Source organism: Ammospiza caudacuta, chromosome 3, assembly GCF_027887145.1.
Source record: "Ammospiza caudacuta isolate bAmmCau1 chromosome 3, bAmmCau1.pri, whole genome shotgun sequence".
Taxonomy (NCBI): Eukaryota; Metazoa; Chordata; class Aves; order Passeriformes; family Passerellidae; genus Ammospiza; species Ammospiza caudacuta.
Genome location: NC_080595.1, coordinates 96,521,081 through 96,546,680, shown reverse-complemented (window position 1 = coordinate 96,546,680; position 25,600 = coordinate 96,521,081). Strand labels below are relative to the sequence as shown.

The 25,600-nt window shown below is 40.3% G+C and overlaps 1 protein-coding gene across 1 annotated transcript; it reads right to left on the bottom strand.

Moving 5' to 3' along the window:
* Positions 1 to 1,854: 1,854 nt before the first annotated feature.
* HMGN3 (high mobility group nucleosomal binding domain 3) lies at positions 1,855 to 25,456 on the bottom strand. Its single transcript, XM_058801749.1, has 6 exons — positions 25,265 to 25,456; positions 10,804 to 10,854; positions 6,731 to 6,760; positions 6,036 to 6,083; positions 3,624 to 3,737; positions 1,855 to 3,115 (listed from the first exon to the last, which is right to left on the bottom strand). The coding sequence occupies exons 1-6, from the start codon at positions 25,277 to 25,279 to the stop codon at positions 3,077 to 3,079; spliced, it is 297 nt and encodes a 98-aa protein (XP_058657732.1). The 5' UTR covers positions 25,280 to 25,456; the 3' UTR covers positions 1,855 to 3,076.
* Positions 25,457 to 25,600: the final 144 nt, after the last annotated feature.

The window sequence follows — 25,600 nt, the reverse complement described above, 5'->3', positions numbered from 1 at the left end:
AGGAATGGTCCTCCCCAATTCAGTGCCCCCACTGAGACTCTCCCAAGGTGGATGCCACTTGCTCACTCTCGTCAATTCCCCTTGTCCTTCCCACACCAGGGATGGAGTTGAAAATTGGAGGTACAAAAGGTTAAAATCACAGGCTGAGATAAGAAGAGCTTATCCTCACTGGAAACAGCAGTGAGGTAAGAAAAGAACAGTAACAGCAACAATACTAATGCCAAAAGTGCACCCAGAGTGGGTGATTTACACACAAAATGCTCACCAAGGCTGAGATAACTAAACAGTGAGGGATGAACCCCAAGCCCACCACTGGAAAGGGACATGCTCCTCCTTGGAGCAGAAGAGTCCCTTCTCCCCAGCCCTGGGACCCCGGCCATGAGGTAAGATGGTATTGAATAACATTTGGGTCTTGGACTTGCCCATACAGCTCCAGGCTCTGCCCCCTCACAACTACTGCAAAGAATTAACCCTGTCCTTGGCTGAAACTTAGAAACCCTCACCATTTTCTTTTTAATGTACCTTGAATTACCCATCTGCTACATCCCACAAAAGGACATATACTGCTTTCAGGGATCCCTCCAAGCCTTGTGCTCAAGTGTGAAGCAGTCAGTCATTAAATACTGATGATACAAGTTTCCTTATGGCAGAGATGTGACACCTGGCACTTCCAACTGCCACTTCAAAACTAAAATACTTACATACTTCCTGAAGGTGCTCTGCAGATCACCACCTGCCCACGAAGACTCTTGCTACATATGTCTGAATGTGTGACCATTCTAATTTTAAAAAACATGTTCTAGAACTTGATACAGTGCCTTGAAGATTTCTCTGAGAATTTGACACATAGAGAAAAAATATAGGTAAGCATGACATTTTCAAAGCACTTTTGAAAAATCAGAAATGTTAAGTGAATCAGCAGGGTAGTGTGTTTCACTGCACTTTAGCCACATGGATCTTTTGTTAAGTGCTTCCAATGGAATTCTGGCACTGAGCCGAATCTCCTAATCTGGCTGGGACAACAGAAGAATTTTGTGCCAAAATTACTAGGTCAAGGTATTGTGCAATTAGTTTAAGGACCCAACTTTTGCCCACCTTTTAACCATTTATTAAATCTCCTTAAATTAATCTCCTTAAATAAGACTGTCCAGAGAAGTGTCTTCTGATGCTCACGCCTAAGTTAAAGTCTAACTAATAAGGGTCATTTCAAGAGCTTCAAGTGCCTAGATAGGATTAGGCAATTAAACTCTTGATGATCCACACAAAATCATTAGAGTATATATACACACACACAGAGGGACAAGAAACTCATAAACTGAAAAAATGCTTACAAACAGCAATTCAATGATTCTGTGAAAGGGTTCAGATGGTTCAACTTCCCACAACCATAATTTCTAATAAATTTTCAACAAGGTCCATCAGAAAGCAAATCAGAAGTAATGTGCATGATTACCAAACACATATCACTGGGTAACACTAAGGACTTCCCTTCTCATTGTCTACAATTTCTGTTATAGCCCTCTCCCTTGCATCACCAAAAGCAGAGCATCGATTTAAATTTTCTAACAAAACTAAGTTCATGCTGCAGAGAACAGCCTCCTCTTCTGTGGGTGTAGCAAGCCTATCATAAAAGTCTAAGTGACATTTATATCAATGCAGGTCTTAACTCCTATTCTAGCTAGCAGAGAGAGTTTTGGCAATCAAGCTTCAATTTTCAAGTGTAGATATGCTTGGCTTTTTTTTGGTTTTAATTTAAAAAGGCAACTAGAGACTTCTTCCCAAAGAATGAATAGAACGCCAGGTCAGGCAACAGTCATTTATTTATTGACTTAAACAAGCAAAAAGTATCCTCAGACATAATGGCTACCACTTGAGCAATACAAATCAATGCTACCGAAGAACAGGGAACATCTTTTCTTTCACCCCTCCCATCCCAGAAGTAACAATAGAAACACCAGGACCCCTAGAGAAAAGAGAAGGAGAAAAATCATAAAAGGTACTTAGAATGAGCTGCAGAGTTGAAACATGGACACTAAAAAAATCATTAGCTAATCCACCACATCACCACAATTACCTCAAAACCAGCTTTCATTGTTCCACTTCCACCAGGTACCAAATATATAGCACTGTTTAACAGCGATTTCAATGTATTAACAACTGTCCTCAGCTGAAGAACAGTAATTACTATTTATATTAAATTCGAGGCTACAGATAGAAAGAAAGGTTTCCATAGACTACAGTGCACATTAATGAAAAGAGAGTGGGGAGAAACAAAGCTACTTTTAAATTACTGTACGTCTCTATCAATCAAGCAATTTGTTCTGTACTGATAGCTCACTGAAGACACAATATCCTGTTAGAGTATGGCAACTCTACTCACCCTGTGACAGTGTATCTGATGAATGTATCTATGAAGAATTTATCTGTAAATCCCCTAAACTGTAGGCCCCTGAAAATCCCAGTTTGCTGCTCCTGTGTGCGTGGTTTTCAATCAGACATCGGCAAAAAAAAGCAAACACACGGCATGCAAAACAACTGTTACTAAATAATTTAGTCTGCCTTGTAACAGTCAAAGATGTGAGTATGGCATTCCTCAGATTAAGAGAAAACATTAGGAGTCTTTAGTTTTGCGGGCAAGGAGACCTTTTATTTTAATCCATTAAAAGAACCCAAAATAGTCAGCAGGTGGCCACATCTATCCATGTTTCATTAAAATCACATAAAACCTAAGTACAAAAGCACCACTGATTATTGCTCTAGAAAAACTGCATGAAAAATTCCAATACACACAGTAAAAACATCACCATATGCACAAGACATAATTTCTTAAAGCAAGTGTATGGAATGCTGATCCAATTTTACACATACCTTGCAATATTAAGTTGATATTTATATTACTTGGCAACAATGGGAATTTCTAAAAGCACTGTTATGAGAAGGGAAATGTTCATATACAGTTTAATATGTCAACTATCATAGTCCTAAAAAAATTAGCATTTACAAAATACTTGATAAAAATATCTTTTAAAAGTTGTCCAAGAGGTACATAAAATCAACCCAAAATTTTCATGGTATTTCATTCATTCTTGTCACCTACAGATTCAGTTTTCTGAGCCTGTGGAGAAAAAAAGAAAGAAATTAAATTACTATAGCGACATGCTATTCGGTACCTAAACACCCAAGCTATCCTTACTCCTTGGATTTCTTACTTGCACCAGCTCCAAACCTGTGTCCACAGGATATCTACACGAGCGGAACAGTTACAGTCACACACTTGTCTCAACTTATGGCTCCCAGCTTTTCAAAAGCAATACAAGCCTTACCTGTCAGCTTCCATGGTTCACACTGAAAAGCACCACACTACCACCTGTTCCTATCCACTGCACACATGCTGAATGCTCTACCGCACCCTTAACTTTCACTGTTTCAATCTGCCCTTTTACTGACAGTGTGCTGGGTGGGGCACCTCTGGATGTTGAAACACTAACAGTAGAGCGAGATGAGAATCTGCAATAACATTATGGGCAATAAAAAGAAACATTATGAACATGCTAACAATGTCTGAAAAGCTGAATAATTAAGAAACACTGATTCAATCAGCAGGAGGTATGTGTGGAAAGTACCTCTTCAGCTTTATTTTCACCATTTTCAGATGGTGTAGTACCTTCCTTTGCAGCTTCTTGCTTTTCATCCTTCTTCCCTTTAGCACCTTTGCTGGCCTTTGTTCCAGGTTCCTTCTGACAGAAGATTAAAAACATGGCCATAGACCTTGTATGAGTAGCCAGAACCCTGCATCTTTATCAAAACAACTTTCACATGAACTAAACAGCAAGTCTTGGCAAGTTTCATGCGCTGGACTGAAACAGAAAATCATCTAAAGGCTACCTGAAAGCTGTAAACCCACATAAGTTACATAGAGACTCAACATTTCTAGAAAATGGTGGTGCCTGCTTCTTTAGTTTTTCTGCAAATTTTTTCAGGGATACAAAACCCTGCCAGACTACTTTGGTTGGGCTGTCCTATGAGGTATATACAGCATATCTGTGTGAACAAATGCAATTACAGTATATTGAAAGCTTATTCAGCCAAACACAGACACCACACTGTTTGTGTAACTACAGCACTACACTTTCAATTAATATAAAATATTAAATTATATTTTAAAAATTAAGCTTTTTTGTTGGCTGTCCTTTTGTTACTCTGATAACATCTGTGATGGTCACTCCATGTCAACGAAAGAACCAGCCAACACACTAGGGAGGCAAACTGATAAAAGTCCATCTGCAGCAACAGAAAGCAAAGAATTTATCAAAAGGAATTATTTTGACAGCCACAATTTAATTTTGAGATTTGCTCTTAATTTCTATGTTGAAGGCTACTATTTTTCTATAAATCCTTTCTCTATGTACTTATTTCTGTTTGTGATCTAAAGGTTAGCAGAAACATAGGTTAAGCAGTTAAAGTCCAATGGGATAAAATTTAAATGGTATTGCATTTATTATTTTACATTAGTATTTAAAGTAGTTCTGATAAACACTAGATATCTTCCATGCAATCATTTGCTCCAAGTTCTCCAAGCAAATGGCAATAATAGTTGTGAACAGGGATATTAAGATCTGCCTTCCTTCATTTACTACCCTTCCCCACTGATGCCCATACAGGAGTGGGACAGAGAGGAGACCAGTAATCCAGTAATCCCAGTTCCAGGGCAGCCTGAATTACTCCTTCCACCCCTCAGCTTCAATGTTACATAGCAGCTTAATTTGGAAGCTTACAGTTGATACAAACACAGTTAAAACTCTTCACCTACAAAAGAACAAACTAAGGAGTTGACTTAGCAAATTCATAGCATGCAAGCTTTTAACAATAAAAATTATCTGAAATCTGCACCATTTTTCATTGTTTACTAGCAAGTTCAGAGTATACACTTGCTGTTTTCTGTTGAGGAGACCAAGATTAATATACTCCTTAAAATGTGATCCAGTTAGGGTTTGGAAAAAAAGATAACTGTATTAAAAAGTTACTTACAGTAATATCATAAAGGATTTGAGTCACCCAAAATAAGCTTCAAATGTATCTCACACAACTTAGACTGGGTCCATGACACCAAGCTCATCCCACACACATGTGAAGCTACAGAAGCTGTCACATTCCCTTCTTTATTAATACTCTTTTTAAGAGGGGAGAGCAGGATAGACTCAGAAAGACTTACTGGTAATTTTATATGATAAATCAAACAGTGTTTAAAGTCAGAGTTTTACTTTACATGTGGACTTTGTATCCTGGCACTTGCCCAACTGACATGACAATAAAAGGACTTGAAAAATGGAAGTGTGAGGAGTGCTAGACGCAGCGTCCAGCATGGGAGCTTTTTTCCCCCAATAAAGCAATTGCTCTTATTCAACATTCCCCTTAGGCACAAATAAATCTACAGTTTCTGAAGTACATGATTTATATGCAAAAATCCTGAAAAGGTATTTCAAACACTAATAAGATTTTAATTTGACTGTAACTGGCCCAGAAAACCCAAACCATTCAATTTAAATATATTTAATTTCACCTTTAATTATAATTGTACATTCTCAGCAGCAGCCAGGCTTCAAGAACAGATAAGAGTTTCTCAGTACAAAATGAAGTATTGCACCTCTAGACAAGGAAACAGAATGATACAGAGTAATCTCAAATGCTTTTGTAGAAATTGCTAGGTCTCAGGAAGAGTTTACTCAACCAAGCCTGTACTTTTCAGGAAAGGTGTAGTAAAGGTAAAAATTCTTCTAAAACTAGCAATTCACTACAAACTAACATGGTCTGCATATCAAACAGGCAAGACATTTTCTTTGGGCCAGTAATGAGGCCAGGAAGGGGTGGAACAGAAAGAAAAGAATGATCTAATTTGCGTTTTTCATCCAGGGAGGGGGGGCAGGGAAGCCCATGCCTCAAAAAAAATGCTGTGAATTGAACTGTTTGCAACATAAAGAACGAGTATACTTGCTTACTATTGGCTAAAACGATGGTAACTAAAAAGGAGTATTTACCTTTGTTGTTTTCCTTGGTTTGGGTTCAGGTTTTGGTGGAGCAGGTTTCTATAAAACATTTTTAGTTGCACAACATGTTAGACACATAACCAGAAGCCAGCCTCCTCCACACCCTGCTTCCCCCCCCATCCTACACCTTTCCTACTTCCTGCTCAATAGTATCCATCTAAAACAGCCTGAAAAACCTTACTGCACAAATGCACCTCATCTCTCAACACACCTGTTTGCATTAACCCACTCATCTAGAACTGAAGGCAACTTGGGGGTCACTCTACGACTAAAACACTGAGATTAGTAGGAACTATTAAAAAATCCCCCATCAGCTAGATTCTAACAGAGAAGAGGAAATAAAACCAAGTACTAGCAGTGGCATCAAATGAAGTCCTTGAAACACAGCTCCTTCTCCTTTCCAGAGAAGTAGCTGCATTTCCACAACTAACATCAGCCTGCAAAATGAAATAAAGTCAATACTGCACCTAACAGACAGTTTTGCACTGAAGTGGGGAAATATATCTTTTGTCAGAACAATCTGAAAACCTGAAACCAAGAAAACAAAGATAACTTAATTGCTAGAGTTCCTAAATTTCCCTCACAAGAATAAAAATCGAATCAAGCAAAATGTAAAGAACTTGTTTGGTCTGAGAAACCATATGTGCTTAGAAAAGAATTCACCAGGAGGTACTACACATACTTACAGCTGACAGTCTTGCTGATCGTCTTGTGGGCTACAGGGACAAAAAAAAAAAAAAAAAAAAGAACATTTTTACAGGCTTACAGGAAAAACTATCCAAAGCAACATAGTATCAGTCATTCCATAGGACAGCATAAAATATGCATCTATAAAATTGTGTCTATTGCCAAACACAGTTCACATCTCATCACCTTGGACACTTAAAAGTTTAAAGGGACGGAGTGATGTGAAAGTTAGAAATAAAAGTTGTGCAGGAATTATACCATCTAAACTGATGCCTCCTTGGGACTAGCTAAAAACATAAGTCAGACAAAATTAAGGAAGTAAAAAGGTGTTATGTTTATTGATGGCCTTCAGGTACATTTCAGGGAGATAAAGCCCCCCCAGGGGCTATACCTAAATTTAATGGATGAAAGGTCAGGGGTTTTCATACTTTCATAGGTCTGGTCCATTTGCATATTGGGGGTCAATCTTCCAATTACAGCTTCAGGTAATGAAGTAATTTACTCCAAGTTTGCTCCTTCCCAACTCACTTTTGTTTACATCTCTCTGGGCCTGAGACAGTGAGGTGTCCTTGACTTCTAGCCCTAGAGAGGAATTGTTTTGTCTGACCAAAATGGGAAAGTAGTAGCTAACATCCTACATGGAGTTCAGGGTTATACACTAAAGAATTGCAGGATTACAAATGCATGGAAAGTATAAAAGCTAAAATTGTAAGGCATCAAAAGCTCCACACAGTTCAATACCTCACACACACACACTCCTTTTACAACTACTTCTGAGTCCCTTCCTGGTCTGTGAAAGGTTCACAAATCCAGTAAGCTTGACTACCTGTGCAAAGGACTGAACCTTTTTCATACACACTTAGCACAATGTTTTTAGAATCTAGCAGATGTTACTTGTAATAGTGGGCACAAATCCCATCTGATTAACAGCTGAATAAAGTTAACATCCTTCTCTAGAGGACATCAGAGTGCTAAAATTTCAAAACGTGAAACTAAGTCCTTCCACTTCCTCAGTTCTCCACACACTTGCTCAGAGAGTCCAGGTGCACAAAGACAGCTGCAGGATGAGAGAGGGAAATTATTTCTTCTGTTTAAACACAAATCTCAAAAGGAAAGACTTGAGCCAGAGATTCTGCTTCTCTCCAGCTTTCTTTATCACTTCAACATACTTTCCTTGTTAGATTTTATTTCATCCTGCTTTTTGTCATAAATTTATTACTGAAGTCTTAAAAATACTTGTTAGCTCATTCACAATATTTTTTATTACTTAAATCAGATTCACCCAGTTAGACAGCATGGTTAATAAACTGAGCTGAAGTCTGGTCTACTCATAAAACTAGAATTACACCTGTGGCCAAAATAAAGGGACAACTAAACTGCAACAAATATCCAACATAACTCAGCTTAAAAAGAGAATGAAAAATACTTCTAATTATATATTAAGCTCTTAAGTTGAGCTGAAAAAACATGGCTCGGCACATCCTGCAACAGGAAAAAGCCCTTGTTAATACCTAAAGAATGCTGTAATTTGTGTTCATTGGAGCCATTCAAGAATTCTTAGTGGAAAGCAGTAGAGAATTGTTCAAATCTGCATCCAGCAAAATAGAAGTAAAAAAAAAAAAAAAAAAGATATTTTCAGCTATGAAATATTTATGCATCATTAACAGCAAAAAGGTAAACTTCTCTTTTCTTGGCAATTTAACATATCAACCACTAAAGAAGCAGCCCACCATTATTTTACAACAGGATAAACAAAACATTTCAGTTGGTCAGGTAATCAAAGAACCCTTAACTCAAGGGATCATCTTTTACAAATCTGCTTTCTTAAGCAATTATTTCTATCCCTTTAACATTTAGGAACTGAAATGTTTTGCTAGCATCTACCTTTTAAAGCCTAATATGTTGAATTAGAGAAGTTATAATTCTCTCCCCTACTTCCTGACTTTCTTATAACTTGTTTGCCACAAGAAAGCCAGCATAAACCATAAGGTCTTCAAAAATCCTTGACAGCTAAATAATTTTAATTGTCATTTGGAGTTTGTATGTATTTTTGTGTTATCTGATTATAAGAAAGGAACTAGAGCCAAGTCAGCAAAGGTCACATTTTCATGTGCTTTGGGAACCTCAGTCCCCTCCAAACAGCTGTACTAACCCAGAAATTAGCAGCTGACCCAGGAGTCTGTTTGACACTGGCCCACTAGCAAACATCTATGGAAAGGGTCTATGAAAAGGAGCAGACAGAACAACTCTGTACACACTCCCACTGCACCAGCTTCTGGCAATCTGAAGTTGCCAGCTCTCCAACCTGGATATCATAATCACATCATGTGTTTAAATAGTCCCCAAGGGTTATTTTCTAGACAAATCTCTTTAATAATATAGGACTCATTTACACTTTCAGTTTCCATAACATCCCATGTCAATGAGTTCCATAAGGGGATTATGCACCATGTGGAAAACAAAAAGCAAAATCTTCACCCTCTGCTGTCTCTCCTTGTAACTTCTTGCCTCTTACCTCCACTAGATTCCTCTTATTTACTGCTTTCATGAAGAGTAATTCCCTAACTGCCTTTCTTTGTGTTACTAATTATTTTACCACAACTCCATTATATAAAAGCTGAAGAATCCTAGAAAAACTGTGTTGTTTGGTTTTTAGTTTGGGCTACCTTTTTTTAAAAGCTGCTGTACATCCTCTATTTGTCCCTGTATTTTTATGTAATTTTACTGTACTTGGTATCCTTTTAATTCTATCATGGCCTCTATCAGGAGAGCTCCATTTAGTACTCCCTTATCTGAGAGCAAAAAAATTAATCTTGTGGTACACTGATGTTTACTCTCTCCTCTGGCATTTTCTCCTGTGTTCTAGTTGCTTTCTGTTTAGAACTACTGACATTTTCTAGTAACTATTCACTGTGATTTTACAATCTCTCCCCCGATTAACAGCTTTGTGACCACCACTGGGTCTTCCCCTCCCCATGTATTAATTTGCATTTCTCCATACTCAATTTCTTCTATTTTATTGCTCAGTTATTTGTCAATGACATAACAGACTTCTCAGCCTCTCTCACTTCTGACTACTCTGACAGCAAACTTTGTAAATTTTTAGTACCTTTTCTCCTAGAGATCATTAACAAATATATTCAGCAGCAAAAGCCCCCCCCCAAAAAAAAATCCAGTACTCCACTGATAATCTCCTCCTTTATGAAAATTAACTTTCACTCCTCCATTCTCTTCTCATAAGGTTACATGTTAGAAATTCTTAGAAAGATCCTCAACACTAGCTAGTTTCTTTAAGATCCTGCTTGGGGAACCTTATGAAAAAGTGCTCTTTACATGGAAGTAAACTACAGCACATGCCATTTGTTTACTTGCTATTTTCCTGACCAAATATGCTCCAAGATTTACAAAGAGAGCAATTAAATATTGCCCCATTCTTCTCAAGGTCCTGGTTTAAGTTTGTCTGCCACAAAAGAAGGCAACCTAAGAAAACAAATTCTCGTAATTCTTTACCTGTTTTTAAAATTCACATTAAGGGCTATGACAAACAAACTAGCAAACTTTATTGTAGATACCAAGATATCACCAGCTATCTTCTCTAACAGAATGTACTGTGTCCTTTAAACAAATCCAGTCAAAGAAAACACACAAATGTGTCAGCTGCTCCAGTTTAGAGTCTAGTATCTTAATTCAAGACACTCTCCCATCAGTCACTTAAGCTAAGAATAGTTTTGAAGTAGACTGGTTGAAGTGTGTGCATTAACCTTCTGCCAACCCACTAGAGGCAGAGCAACAGTTCCAGGCAGTAACACACTACACAAAATCCACCAGAGTTTGTCCATGAAAGCCCTAAAACTTTCTCAAATTTATTTGGTGTACTAATAAGTTCTATAAATCCTCAGTACCCCAAGACAAAATCAAGCCAGATAGGGTACAAATGTGGTTTACTGTCTTTATTCCCACTGAAAACAGCTCACCAGAAGTGCCAGAGAAACGCATAGTCTTCTGATACACATGACTGCAAAACTCCAATTAAATAATTACATGCCAAAACAAATTAAATATATATACTTGCCTCTTGTTTAGTTACTTTTGCTGCATCCTTGCCTTCAGCACCCTCTGGGGACTGAAACAAAATATTAAATCAGTGGTTTTATTACAGACTTAAAAGCACAGACAACAGCAAAACAAAGATTATGGTGAAGACTGACTGCTCTTCCACTTGCAACAACCTAAAGCAGCCTGACACATCTGCATTTGTATGTGCAAGCAGCACTGTACTCAAACCAGACTCCTTACCAAAACTAGCTGAGGCCTGAGCACCATGTACATACACATCACACCACTCACCACCCCTCAGAGTCCCCACAGACCATGAACTAAAGCATCCACAGGCTCCAGTGGAAGCTCCATCTCATCAGCTGTTGGTAGCACAACAGTAGGAACTGGAAATCTGAGGTTTGCTCTATAATGGCTTTTGATATCCCCAAGAAATTTAACACATTTTTTCCCAAACATGAATATAACTTGTTATGAGATGCAGTGAGATGAACAAAAAATACATAGCATTACTGAAGTGAATGATTTCTTTACCTTCTTTACTCCTTTTTCCTCCCACCCTCACTCAGCTGGAAGTTTTGAAAGTATCCTTACATCATATCTCACCTCCTCCATCAGGAGAGCATAAATCAGTAAAATACTGAGATATTGACAGGAAAGCTTGGGACAAACATGCATCTTCTCAAGAACAAAGTATCAACTTGAACGCTGTAAAACTAATCTTGCATAGGTACTAGAGAAAGGTTGGTTAAATTAAAGAAGGCGGGGCAGGTGAAATCAAGCTTCTCTTTTGTTTACAACTCAAGATGTGTAACTTTATATTTTGCAAACATTTGTGTTTCTAGGCAGGAGCAAGCAATTGCTGGATAAAAAGTGAGCAGCAGCAGTTAGAGGAGAACTACAAGAATGGCATATTTCAAAAAGGCATTTTACAGGCAGCAGAGAAGGCAATTTGGTTGTTGTTTTGTTTTACAATCAGTAAGGAAGCAGGCTGGTTATATTTTCCCTTTTCTTTCCATTTCAATCTTAATTCCAACTTCCTCACAGATTTTGCCACAAGATGTCTGGGAGTTAGAGAGCTGTGGTTTGGAGCACAGAAAATGACCGGCTCATTTGCAGCAGTTGACCAGTGCCTTCTCCTGGCACGGGGCTCTAACACACTTAGAGAAAGACATCCCCCCACCAGGAATAAAACGTGCCTTTGTTGCTGTGCACTCTCCCGACAGAAAAGAAGCATGCCACAAGAGCAGCTGCTGCTGCAAAAAAGCCGAGGACTGATCATGTAAGTAGCTTGAAAACAGCAGGAAGTTAAGCAGCATCGCACAGCGTAGAGCAACTCAGAATAGCAACAGGCAGGCATCCAAAATGGAGCCTGACTGCTCCCTATGCAACTGCAGCCTCACCAGTCACCTGCACGATCGTTTCAGGCTTGCATATCTAAAAGTCTTTCAGTTTGGTTACCAAGGAGTTACTACAGCTTGATGTTGTGACACTGGGAGCATCAGAAGTGAGAAAGAAGACAAAACCAAGCTATTCCATTATTCCTGTCAGAAACAAAGTCTTGCGTTCTACAACTTTGCTTTTTGACTCACAATACAGGATATGCTGTGGGTAGAGCTTGTCTGTTGTCCATGATGCTATGAAACATCCTAAGATGTTTCTCCCATTTGAATTTTCCTAATTCTAACAAACTTGTGCTGCACCCTTTCCCCAAGAGAGAACTCAAATAGCATCCTTCCTGTCCTGGGCAGAACCTACTTATATGGAAGTTCTCTGAGATTTTATAATCTTTTCATAGCAATGGTCAAGAGACTTCAGATTTTCAGGGGTAAGGACAGAAAGATGGTATAATCCATTTCCTTTGGAAGCCAAGCCAAAAAACTCTTCATAAGCTAAACGAAGTTGACTGACACTCCACAATCAGGCTGGTTGACCCTGCTTCACTTTTAGGAACCATAGAGCTTTGAGAGAGGGCTAAATTATCCCAAGATGGCACTGACACATGTCAAGAGCCTTGCAGGAATTGCTCAAGGGCTAACTCTCCATCTGCAACACTGCACAGTAAACACATAGCAATTTACCCCATTCTCTTTAACACTTACAAAAGATGATTCTCCCATATTTCTGTCAGACAGGGCACTCTGAGTTTAGATGCCAATACTACTGCTAGAAAACAGATCAAAAAAACTGCTCATGAGGCTAACCACAGGGGGGAAAAATCATATTAAAATACTCTTAATGCAACCACAACCTCTGTATACTAACTACTGTGATATATTGCATAACATACTTCAATTAAGTCAGATAATTAATGAGCCCAGCATTGGGCTCTCGCAGCCATCCCAAGTTAGAAAATCCACCAGCAATTCTGAAGGCCACATAACTTTTCTCCATGGAGAATAATAGTAATTTCAGAGGTGTGAACAAGCAGCAAGGGGTTCTGACATGCTCTCATTTCCATTTCCTGCTCCCTCCTCTCTGCAATCTCTGCAAGTCCAGGCCTTTGGTGGCTGGGCTCATCCTCCCAGCCCTGGCTCCCCACTACGCTGGCAGAGCTGTGTGGGAGGCCATGTCATGGGTAAGGTAATTGATCCAGCTGAAAAAAGCCTGCTGCTTTAACAAATGCATAAATATTATAATATATAGACAAATCATAAATATATAGTCTTCCCTGCTCCAGCAGAATCATTTTAGTGCACAGCTGCACAAACAATTGAGCCAGTACAACAGACAAGAATGCAGTGGCACGGGGCAGCTGCAGGCAGCCTGGGACTCCATCTATTCTGTGTATTGCAGCTGATAGACACACCAAAAAAACATACATGTCAGATATAGCTACAATGTACTTGTTAAAAGAGGAACAGAAACTTATTTTCCCCCCCTCTATGAGTTCTGATGAGTCCCAGCTGATGTGGTTCTTCATACCAGTTTTTGCAATACTTTCTCCTCTCCCCAGGGAAAAGAGAGATTTGTACACAAATGGACTTGAGCCAAGCATAGTTCCCAAAGAACTTGGCATGCCACAAGCAGAGTCTGTCTGCACTCCTATCTGGAGTCATACGACATTTATGTAGATACCACCAAAACCTTTTTTCCTTAACTCTTCCACAAGAGCCCTTCCCCCATTTTTTGTCCTAGTGACAAACTACTGAAGAACCTCTGGTTTCAAAGCAACAAAATGTACTAAGTAACCCCTCCCCTTGGCACATTTTTCCTCATGACCTAATGCAATGGCTCACCATATTTCACATGACACCCCAGCCACATTAAAATGCACCCTGGATACTGTGTTGTACATCCTAAACCAGTCAGGAGCAGGAATACCCACACTGCAAGTTTTGTGCTGCAAAATCCAAGACCAATACGAGCCCTGAACCACTTGACAAGGGCAGCACTCCAGCCTCAGTAATTCTCCAGCTGTACTCCATCATATATCTGTATTACATTTATAAAGCAGTCCCTATAGGCCTGCTGTCTGGGATACTGTATAGATGCCTATAAGAGACAAAACATAAAAAAAGCAAGTAAGGACACAGACAACGGTGATTTTTTTTTTCCTCATGGAGGTACACACAAGGAAAGAAGATGACTGGCCATCTCTAAATATCTAAATATGCTTTTGACATTTGAACTACAAGCAAGTTTTAGGTTCAGATGACCACACATTGTGTCACATCTCCATTAGCACTAAATATTGGCAATAAGATTGCAACCTGAGCTGCAGCTAAGCTTTGCAAGATCTGTCACAGCTGCATAACTCTCAAACCTTAAGACTGTCTATTAGCAATTGGCTTTTATTTTTCCACTTGCTTTTACCCCAGCTATTTTTAAGAGCAATCTAGAAAATTATTTTGAGTGGATTGGAAAAAACAAAGGAATATTAATAGATGGTAGAAAATGCTAAAATGCCCCTGAAGGAATATTAATATTGAGTTTATTTGTATACACAGCTCTTTCACCAGCTGTGAAGTATACATAATAAGAACCAGTGTTTCCACACACCAAAGCAATACTGCAGTATCTGCAATGCCAACATCATTACAGAACTGTTAGGTTGAAAAGAGAAAACTAGACAACTGTTTTAATTAAACACTTAATAGAAAACACAGGTCAATTTCCTGTTTTTACTGTTCTTGAGGCAAAGCTACTTGGTACAGATGCACCACAAAACATACAGCTTCATTTTTTTAAACCAAAACCCTGAAATACAAGCAGTATATAATGAGAGTAATCCAAAGCAGTGAAGCCGATGATGTCTTTTGAGCGATCCAAAGATATGCATTTGAAATTGCAATGTCCAGCTTCTGGATGAATATTTTGTTTGCACTATTATGAATGGATTTATTATAAAGAAGTGCATTAAAAAGTCTGAAAAATGAGAATACAAGTAGGTGAGATGTAACAGTCAGTAGAAGGTCGGTATAAAATTAAATAGATGGTTCATTCTCTGAAGGATTTTATTACAAGCCGAAACTCAACACCCTGGCTCTGATGGGAGAGAAATTAGTCCTTTCATACCCCCATGAAAACAAAACAAACAAAAAAAGCAGATGCAAATTTCATTCTAACTATCATATTAAGAAGTTAGAAAGACAGAAAGCCTTAACTGTGCTAGCACATGAGCATTCTGAATAGCACTTTTCCCCTTCTTTGCAAGCTGTTTGGTTCAGCCACATCTTGATACACTGCCTGCAAGGGGATTTGCCCATAGATTTCCTGGCTCACTCTTGCAGCTGCAATTTCCATGGTGTAATGCTTTGGGTCATTCCTCCTACAATTTTTTTTCACCAACCAAAATAAGGTGAAAGCTTGGAAAAGGAGAAAAAAAAAAAAAAAAAAAAAGCACATTGCAAGAGGAGCAGATGTATCAAGTCTGAAGTCTTTTTCAGGGTTTATTGCACTCTTTCCCTAAAATTTTTTCTACCCCTCATTTGTTTTTAACTATTAGACTAAATTCAATGCCATGAATGGTTTCCCCATACATGCTATATCTTCTTGTTATTTCTCCTCAGAGCAGCTCTGAATTTTTAGCTAGTTCATAAATGTAATTAAAACGCTATTTCTTTATTGGTTTAGATTAATGAAGACTACATGCTGACTAATTTAACACCAACCAACTCCTGCAATACTCTCCTAACCATTGTTTCCTCATTTAGCTCCTCCAGCATCTTATCATTAACCTTTGTTTACAACTAGTTCTTTGATCTGTTTTCAGTGGATAGAACAGTGCTCACTGCCAAGCCAATGTGAATTAGCTTTGCAAGTAAAATTAATTCCCCCTAATAAATGCTTTAAGAAATCAGGTAGTCTTCACACGACACAGCTTCATTTCTTTTTCCTAGCAAAAGTCTGATCCTGGATGAGGAAAAAACTATGCATGCTGCTACTCAAAAAAAAAAAAAAATCTGCCAGAACCACAAGGGAAGTACAGCATAAAACTGTTTAGTGACAGGTTGGATTTTTTAAATACTTATCCAAAATTTTATCTATCTTGCTCTCTTCCAAGAAATGAGGTTGGGTTTTCTTGTATAGCCATGTAAATAAGTCTTTCATAAAAGTCCTCAAAACGAACAAAACCAACTACACAAAACCCCATGCTGTTTAAGTATTTATTATTTAAGTATATAATATTTTAATATTTTTGTTAATAATTATTACAATATTATAAAATGTTATTTTTAGAATTTAAATCCCTCCATCTTACATCTATTAAGAGAAGAATACCTAATTTTCTAATTCTTTGGGGGAGAATGTCAAGATCATAAAGCTCCAAAAAGATGAATGGTACTTAAAGGTTTAAATTTGAAGACAAGCGTTAATATCCCTTGTATTAATATGCTAATTACATGTTAACTGGCAAAAATCAGGGGAAACACTTCCTGATCAAGGTTTCCACTCCTGCTTAAAGATTCAACCCAAGCAGAGTGACTTGTTGACATGCAATGCATTTTCACAGAATATACAAGAAAATAAGAATACAAAAAGCCTGGCCATAAATAAAATCAGTAGGTGCAGAAAATGCCTTTTATTAAATTCCTTCATTCTTAATTCTTAAGACAGGTGATTTCTGTGAGCTTTATGCACTTCCAGGCAAGACAGCAAATCAAATTAGAACTGGGGTATTTCCAGATAACTAAAAGCAGACAGAATAAGTGCTTTTCCAGAAGAGGAAATTCCTGCATTGTAGATTGAGGTTCTTCCATTCCCACTGCAAAGAGGGTCAAAGACTGACAAATATAATTGAAAACGCATTGCATTTTTGCAAAATTCATTTTGAAAACACATTGCATATTTGATAGGACATTTTTAAAAATCTCACAACTGGTTTATTTTTCCTTCCAAGTTCCTCTTCCCTCGAGTCAGTTTTTGAACATGACATCTACCTATGGCAAAGTGAAAAAGTAAGAAGAGTTTTTAGAGTCTCAGACTTAAAAAAAATATATGGCATTGTAATATAAAATTAGCCACACAGTTCACTTTTCAGACAGTGAAGTAATCAGCTGCATTTTGAAAAATACAGATCAGCCATGGGAGCAGAGAGCACCAAGCATTTGAAATTGCTCAGCTACCCCTGAACACCAGATGTGAAAATTCAGCTAGGTAGTGAGTAGATTCTTGTCTCTATATTTGCTTAACCATTTTACTGCCACCATAAAATAAAAAGGCAGATTAAAAAAAAAAATGATGGATGAAATCCAGTCCCTAATATTACTTCTCTAACTTTCAAAGCTGATGACAGTTCTGCAAGTGAGATGAAGCTGCTGAACTCATCCAAGTCTACATATAGAGGCAATTTCTTAAACCTTCAAGATTATGTTCCAAAATCTGTATTTAAATAGAACTGATCAGATTTGCAAAGTAAAACTAGCACACAGTACTTCTGGAAAAAAAATTATCTAAAAATAGAAATTACATTTAGATAATTACTTTCAATAACAACTGTTTCCTTAAAATAGCCACCTCTGACAAACAAAAATACTGTGAAGGACTGAAAAGAGGTGTTTAAGTCCTCTTCTACCAGAGGACATTACAGTGACAAAAACAACAATAATCTAGAAAAAGGACCTTTTTTGTTGTTGCTTCAGCTAACTGGTACTACAGAACACCAAACCTCTGAGATGATGATAGCAGGTACCAAAACCACAACTAGTACAAAGCCTTAGATACACCCATCTCTCACATCCCAGTAATAATTACAGCTGTGATTAAAAGCAACATTGCTTTACTACAACAGCCAGAATGAAGAGCTCCACAGGCAACCAAAATGCAGCTTCAAGAGAAGAATAAATGAAAAAGTCTCCAAGTGGGCACAGGTGGGATAAGGAAGAAATGATGCAGAAGAGATAAAGGATGGTTTCCTTCTACAAACAGACCACTGACACATCTCAACTCTGCTTGAGAGGAGCAAGACACAGCAGAGGTAAAAATGTCCTTAGATCTTCATTTGCAGTAATGGAAGCTACAATTAATTCAGGTAGCATTAGGTCAATGGAGAAAGCTTTGTGAGATGAGCAAACATACCAACAGCCCCAACAAAGCTGGTAGTGATGGGAACATACACAATTCTTTTCTGCAGACAGATTCCAATGTTCTTAGGGAACACGGCATTTTTCATTTGCAGCTTTCACTGTTACCAAGAACACCCACTCTTTACTATTGGAAGTATCTCCAAAATCTGGTAACTTCCAATGGGGTAAAAACCCACAAAATAAAAACCAAGCCTGATGCCTCCTCCCTCTGGTGCTGCAAGCATACAATTTGAGCACTGAGTTGCTCTGATTATTCTAATGAATTAAAGAATACTCCTCTAGAAACTCAGAGTTAGGGACAATCAAATCAAAGATGAATGCCTGGCTGCTGCTAAGAATTCTGCCCTTCCCCACCTAATCATTCCTGCCAACTCCAGCTTAACTCTTTGTGTCATGGCATGGGAAACCAGATCAGCAGTCAGGTCTGCCCAAAAACTACCTCAAACAAATATGATATCCCACAGGTTAAATCAGAATAAGGACAGGAATGGGCATCTGGATTTTCTGCTTCTGGCCTGTATATATCAGCTTGAAGTATCTGTTGAACTGCTGTTGAAGCTGTGAAGTCCCACACTGGCAATTTTGCTGACAATAAAACTGGTATAAGACCATACCTCTTTCCTGCAAGCAGCCAGCTGCTCATTGCCAGCCTACTGCTTTCTAGCAGGTCACCACACATTCATTGTGCCACTGTGCACCATCTCTAACTTGGATCAGTTCAATGACCCAGAATTAAAAAAAAAATCCAAATAATGCTCCAACCTTAAGGCAGACAAGCCTTAAGAGTCATGGCCTGAAAGGTCATTCCAGCATATTGAATCCATTTTGGCTACTGGATCATGGGATAAATCACAGTGCTAGATTAGTGCAGGTAAAGAATGGGAAGTAGATGGCGGCCATGATGATACCAAGTGCTAACTTCCAAGAAAAATCTCTCAATTTGGTTTACTTACATCTAGGCAAAAGACAATGTCACAATCCTGTCAAGCAAAATTCAACTTCATAGACCTTCTCTAAAGGAATGATACATGCTGGAACACACCATTCCCATACACTCTACTGTTTCGGTATAAAACAGCAGAGAAAGTGAAGTTTTCCAAGCAGCACAGAAGAAAAGCAACCTTAAACTAAATAATGCATAGGTATAGTCTACTTACATATATAATTACATTCCATTTACACACAGGGCTTTTTATTTTTTACACTTAACAATACTGATACTCCAGCACACAAAAGAACACTGCCCATATCTGAGTGTTGAACTATCATGTACAGAAAGATTATATGCACCTAGTCAATTTTGAAGTTGATGACTTACAAAGATTGTACTACTATGCTTTATGTGCCCAAGAAGCATGGGAAATATTTTTAATTGACAATTCAGTGAAAAACTTGGAATTTTTAGGTTGTCCATTAAGTCCAATGGTATTTTAGTGTAGTCTGAGAAGAAAATTTATATACACTGCTATCAATTGCTAATAAATGAGTCAGATCTTTACAGACTGGTATAAAATTATCAGAAATGTTTTAGATCATTAAATCCTTGGTCAATGACCTTCTAATGTCCATAACTGAATAACAACAACAACAACAATAATAATAATAGCAAAGATTACATAATAAGCTCTAAGTTAAAAAGTCTCTAATATAAAACATCAAAAAATATTTGCTGCATGTATTTAATAGTCCTGTAAACTTCATTTACTGCAATGTGCCATAGCAGCACTGCTCAAGCATGTTTTTTCTTCAGTGCCACTGAACACTGCTACATTGCTTTGTATCCAAGCATTTCACAAGCAGATAAAAGTTTTTGATCTTTTCTGCTTAGTTTTTCTATGAAAGATGTAGATCCTTTGAGTCAGTATGGTCAACTGACTTTGTTTGCCTTCTTGAAGCAGGCCAAACTAGGCAGTTTTCAATTGCTTTTAAACACCTCAAGGTTTAAAATTCTGCAATAGTTACAAATCCAGTAAAATTTCTAAAATTGTTAGTGGCAAAACATCCATCTCCCTTCTACTACAAGGCTCCTGCAATCTTTAAGATGCTCTGACACATCTGTTTTGCTTGTCTTGCTTGAATTTAAAGTGCATCTCTGCATAGCAATCATTTTACCTGTCCCTGCAAGGCATGCTGAAGGTGGAAGTCCACCTGAGGACTCTGCTGACACATTAGACAGAAATTTGTCAAAGTCAGGGCATGTCAGTGACAGATGCAAAGAAGGGCATCTTCTGTTGCTGCTTAGCCTGTTTTCCAGTAGTTACTGAATGGTCCAGGAGTGACCCACCAGAAAATGTGGAAGGAGAAACTACCTTTTTCAGAGTTCTGACTTTTGCTTTTAATTCTCATGGACTGGGAGAAAGAAGGAAGCAGTCAGCACGAAGGCAGAGTGAATCCAAGTTAAAATCTGGAGAAAGAAGTGGACAGAATAGGAGTGGGGAGAGGGCAGCAGCCAACACATCTGGATCTGGTACTGACTCCCTTTTCCTTTTTATTCTATAATCACCTACAGACTGTGAAATGAAATCCAGAACCTCCCCCATTTCTATGTCTCACAGAGACTCCCTTGTGTTCTAGGATAAACTAAAGAGCAGCTTGGCTACAGAGAAAGAGCTTCCAGCCCCGGTGTTGAAACAATTTATTGGGAAGATGCAGGTTCCCACAACATCACTGGAGCTCCTTTCCAGTCAAACAGCTTCAAAATGAAGAGACCCTTTGAAAAAAATCCACTATGTTACATATAGTGTATCACATTGATGCAGACTGAATCACAGCTGAAGTATCAGGACATGGAAAGGGATGTGAAATGGAGCTGCTCACAACTTGAGTATACTTCACACTGCTGCACCATGAGCACAAACTCAACTGCTAATATGCTTTGCACAAACCTAGACTTCATTCCACAGACCAAAGAGCAACAGCAAGATCATTCAGAGATAAAGCAAAAAAGAGCTGTCACCAGCAGGACCTCAACTTCATTACTTAATTGTCTGATCACATACAAGCTCCTTCAACAAAATTTTAGAGAACTGGTTACTATTGCAAGTTCCCCAGTTTCTATGTACACAGCACAAAGCAAGAAGACAAATTTGGCAAAGTAACAACAAATGTGCCACTCAAAAGTGCAGGAGGTGCTTATTAGTGGGAATAAAATGCCAGGACAGACATCTTAACCTGAGAATTCAAGATAAAGGGACCATTCCAACAACTAAGCAATTTATTTCTGTGCCTCATTTCCCCTATTGGTGGATAAATATGGTTGATACTCTCTTTGAATATTCATGATATTTCAGAAATAAAATCTTAAAACACATAGAAGAATTTCACAAAGAGAACTCAGTTTAGGTCCAGACAAAGAAGCATAAGAGGAATTCAGCAGCTCTGGGTTAGTACCTGTAAGAACATGCATTTAACCCCAAAGGTGAGAAAATACATTGATTAGATACCTGGCTGGCAAAATAATCAGTAAGGGTCTCACAAAAAAATCACACGATCATGTAACTAAATGCACTACGATAAGACAACAATGTGGTCCCCTCTGACTTCTGCTAAAGAAGCTGCATTACAAGCAAAATACCCAGCAGGCTTGTTTTTCAGCAGTAAATATAACCAAGTACCTCTGACTTCAAAAAAAGTGAATTTGCATAGTGGAACAGGAACCTGTCCCAGATGGTCTCTACTGCATCTTCACAGCATCAACTGTACTGCAGAAACTGCATTCCTGACTACAAGGAGCCAACAAATAACCAACTGAAATGGCCAATTACATCAAAATATTTTTGTTTTATTTGAAAAAATAACAATATTCAAAGATGGCAAATGATAAAAAAAAGAGATGACTTAGGTTGCACTTAGTCCTCATATCTGATCCAACTCCAAGTGCTTTCAAAACAACAAGTGAGATGTAGGTGGTACTGCATAGATTCAGATATTCAGATTAAAGAGCAAGTTGGGTCATTTTGGAGTGCAATCCCCACTAAATGACAGGCTCCCCATCCAATACTGGACAAGTCATCACCTGACCTATTAATGTCCCTTAGACATGATGCACATTCAGGAGAAGTGTCATTCATCTTGATGTCTGCTTATGCACTTGTAAGTGACCATACCACGATTCTCCTTGTCATCAGGTACAGAATGGCTCTTCATCCTTTTATGGATAACACTGAGATATGTTTATTTGGGCTGTTTCAAGGTCAAGGAGTTTGTCAATATGACCCAAGAGCTAATTCCACAAAGACAAGTGAAGAGCAAAACACCCCAAGCCATTTCAAGGCGTTCTTTCTAGCAATACCACAACAAGCATTCTGGTTTATCCCACACTGGCATGCCATTCTTCTTAAGAGAGGCCACGTTCACACCACAACATGTTATTACAGCAGATGAAGGGTACAGAAATCTGACAGGAGCAGTCCAGAGTTCAACCCCTTTTTGCTTTAGCACAGTATTTAACACCATCTCAACACAGAACATGTTCTTTCTTTTCTCTGTGACCCTCAAGCAATGAGTAATGATACCCTGATATGCTATGCCACAGCCCTCTAGAGAAGGGGAGACAGCTTACACTTTTTTGTTCATAATATTCATAATGAACATAGGGCCAGGGACTTAGCAAGTGACTTGAGTTTACACAGAGATGAGAAACATCAGAGATGAAAAGAAAAGCAAACAAAAAAGAACCAGCCAGCTTAGATAACTAAATACACAAAAATAGATACAGGTGGATTTAAGCCCTTTCTGCAATATTATTTATTTACCTACCCTTGTAACAGTGAAAATTTCTCATTTTGACTTTTGATGTTTATTTCCTTACAAAATTTTCCCGTTAGAAGCCTTAGAAATTTTAAGAGAAGAACTGACTACTAGTTGTATGTGATGGTTTTGTCTCCATGTCAAAATTGGCTGGTGTAATTATTCAGTTACTGCTGCATCACCAACTTCTCACTCTGTGGATGTTATTCTGGAATAAAACTGACTATTGTAAAATACTACGATTACACTTTTCTTAAAAAGCAAAGCCATTAATCACACACTTTCCCTGGAACCAGTGCTTCCCAAAACCTACACTTTGTACATAATCTTTAAATGCAAACCTTTACCAATACAATGCTAACTAAAATAAAACTTACTATGCTGTCAAAACTCGTCTCCATTGCTCTCATCCCATATACAATCTTTTTATTACTTATTTTAAATAATCTTCTAGAAATGAGAGATTTTCTTATGGATTTACTACTGTAAGGTAGTTTCCCTTAATAAACATTTCACAACAGACCACAAAAACCTACAGGAGTATCTTTAACTCTACCCACACTTAGGACAGCGTGAAACATCTGTAGTGTAAGAATGCAGAAGAGCAAAGTAAACAAGGTAGGAAGTTCACAAGGTTTCAAAAGTTGGGGATGTGGTTCCTATGGACACAAGATAATTTTCTAGTTTCTCCTGGCGACAAGCAAGAGCACTAAAAGCACAGAAGCACGTGAGGGTGCAATGACAGAAGAGCAAGTGGAAAAAAGGCCCATCATACACTGACTTCAAGCCCAGTTATTTCAACCAACCCCACAGTTGTATCCATTTTCAGAACCAGAATGAGGCCCCCAACTACGAATTAAATAATTCAGTAGCATACTTGACAATTTGACATTTTGATACCTCCCATAAGGAATAAGCAAAGGACAAGCAAACACCAAGTTACCTGGAAGGCATCATCTACCTCTAACTTTATTAAAACAGATTTCAGCCCATGCCCAGAAACGGTGTATTAGGAGGTCACAGGTGACATTTGGGAAAAACACAAATTGCCTTGCTTCGGTTGACCTAGTTAAAATTAAAGGACTGCAGCTATAATTTTTTTGTCATTGCACGTATTAGTGTCAAGTCTCCCGTTACATTCTGTTAGCGCCCAGGAAGGCAGGCGGCAAGTTCTCGACGAGGATCTCGGCAGCAGGGCCTCCCTCCCTGTGCCGCCCACCCCCGGGGCCCTGCAGGGGCGGAGGGCGCCGGCCGCCACCCTCCGGGCTCAGCCGCCTTCTGCCAGCGCCGAGCGCTCCCGGCGGCCGCGCAGCCCCGGCTCCGCTCCCAGCGGGCACGGCAGGCACGGAGAAATCCCCACAGCACCGAGCCCGGCCGCTCGAGGGCCGCCCAAGTTTCTCTGTCTGGGGGAAGGCGGTCTCACGGCCGGCTCCCTCCCGAGGAGCAGGCTGCCCGCCCCGAGGTGCTGGGAGAGCCGGACTCGGCCGGCGGCGGCGGCGGCCGCGGGGCCCCCTCAGCCCCTCACGGCTCCCCCGGCGCGGCGGGGGCCGCGGGCGCTCCCTCGGCAGGCGCCGCCCCCCGCCCCCAGGGGCCCTGCCTGGATGGGCGCCGGAGTTGGTACATACGGGTCTGCCGCGGGAGGCGAGGAGAAGGGTGTAGTTTGTTTTAAACATGGCTTGCCTCTCCCCTCCTCCCTTTTACTCGGAGCCATCGCTCCGGCGCTGCGGGAAGCCGCGGCGGCGGGATCCGGCAGCCCCGGGTGGGGGCTGCCTCCTCCCCGCCGCGGCGCCGGAGTTTGCGAGCAGGAAACTCCTCCCGCGGGGGCCAGGGGCGAAGCCGCAGCTGCTGCAGCGCTTCTCCCCGGCGGCGGAGGGGGAGGAGGAGGAGGAAGGTGGGGGCTGGAGTTGTGATAGCGACTTCACCTCCCGGGGAGCGGGGCGACATCGCCCCGCGCGGCACCGGGAAAGTAAACAGGCGGCGGGGAGCGGCGGGGTGGGGTGCGAGGGGGCTTGCAACAGGCAGCAAAATGCCCGGGCTCGGCAGCCATCCGCGAAGCCCAGCACGGAGCGGCGGCGGGAGAGCGGCAGAAGAGCGGCGGGCGGCCCCGGCCCCTGAGGCGCGTTCCACCCGCCGGCCGCCGCTCGGCCCCCCGACCCCACCCGGGGAGGCAGGACCCGCCGCACACCCGGGGCGCCTCACCTTTCTCTTCGGCATAATGTCCCTGCTCCGGGCCGCCAAAGTAAAGCGACCGAAAGAAGCTCCGGCAGAAGCGCGGGATCCGCCCGGCGGTGGCGGCGGCAGCGGCGGCGACACCGGCGTGGCTGGTGCCCGCAGCTGTGCCCGCGCCCGGTGCCCGCCGCGCCGCCCCGCCGCCCCCGGCGCCCCGGCAGCCCCCGCCGCCAGCGCCCGCCTCGCCGACGGGGCGGGCGGAGCGGCGCGGCCGCGGCTCCCGATTGGCTCCCCCGGCGGCGCCGCGCCCCCCGCCCCGGCGGCAGCGGCTAATCGCGGGCCCGGGATGCTCCATCAGCCGTCGGG

Bases quoted from the DNA above. Each gene is read 5' to 3' on its own strand.
- HMGN3 (XM_058801749.1), bottom strand. The intron at 6,761-10,803 runs GCAAGTATATAT...TTGTCCCTGTAG, and splicing joins CAAAAGTAACTAAACAAGAG to CCCACAAGACGATCAGCAAG. The intron at 3,738-6,035 runs GTAAATACTCCT...ATCTTCTGTCAG, and splicing joins AACCAAGGAAAACAACAAAG to AAGGAACCTGGAACAAAGGC.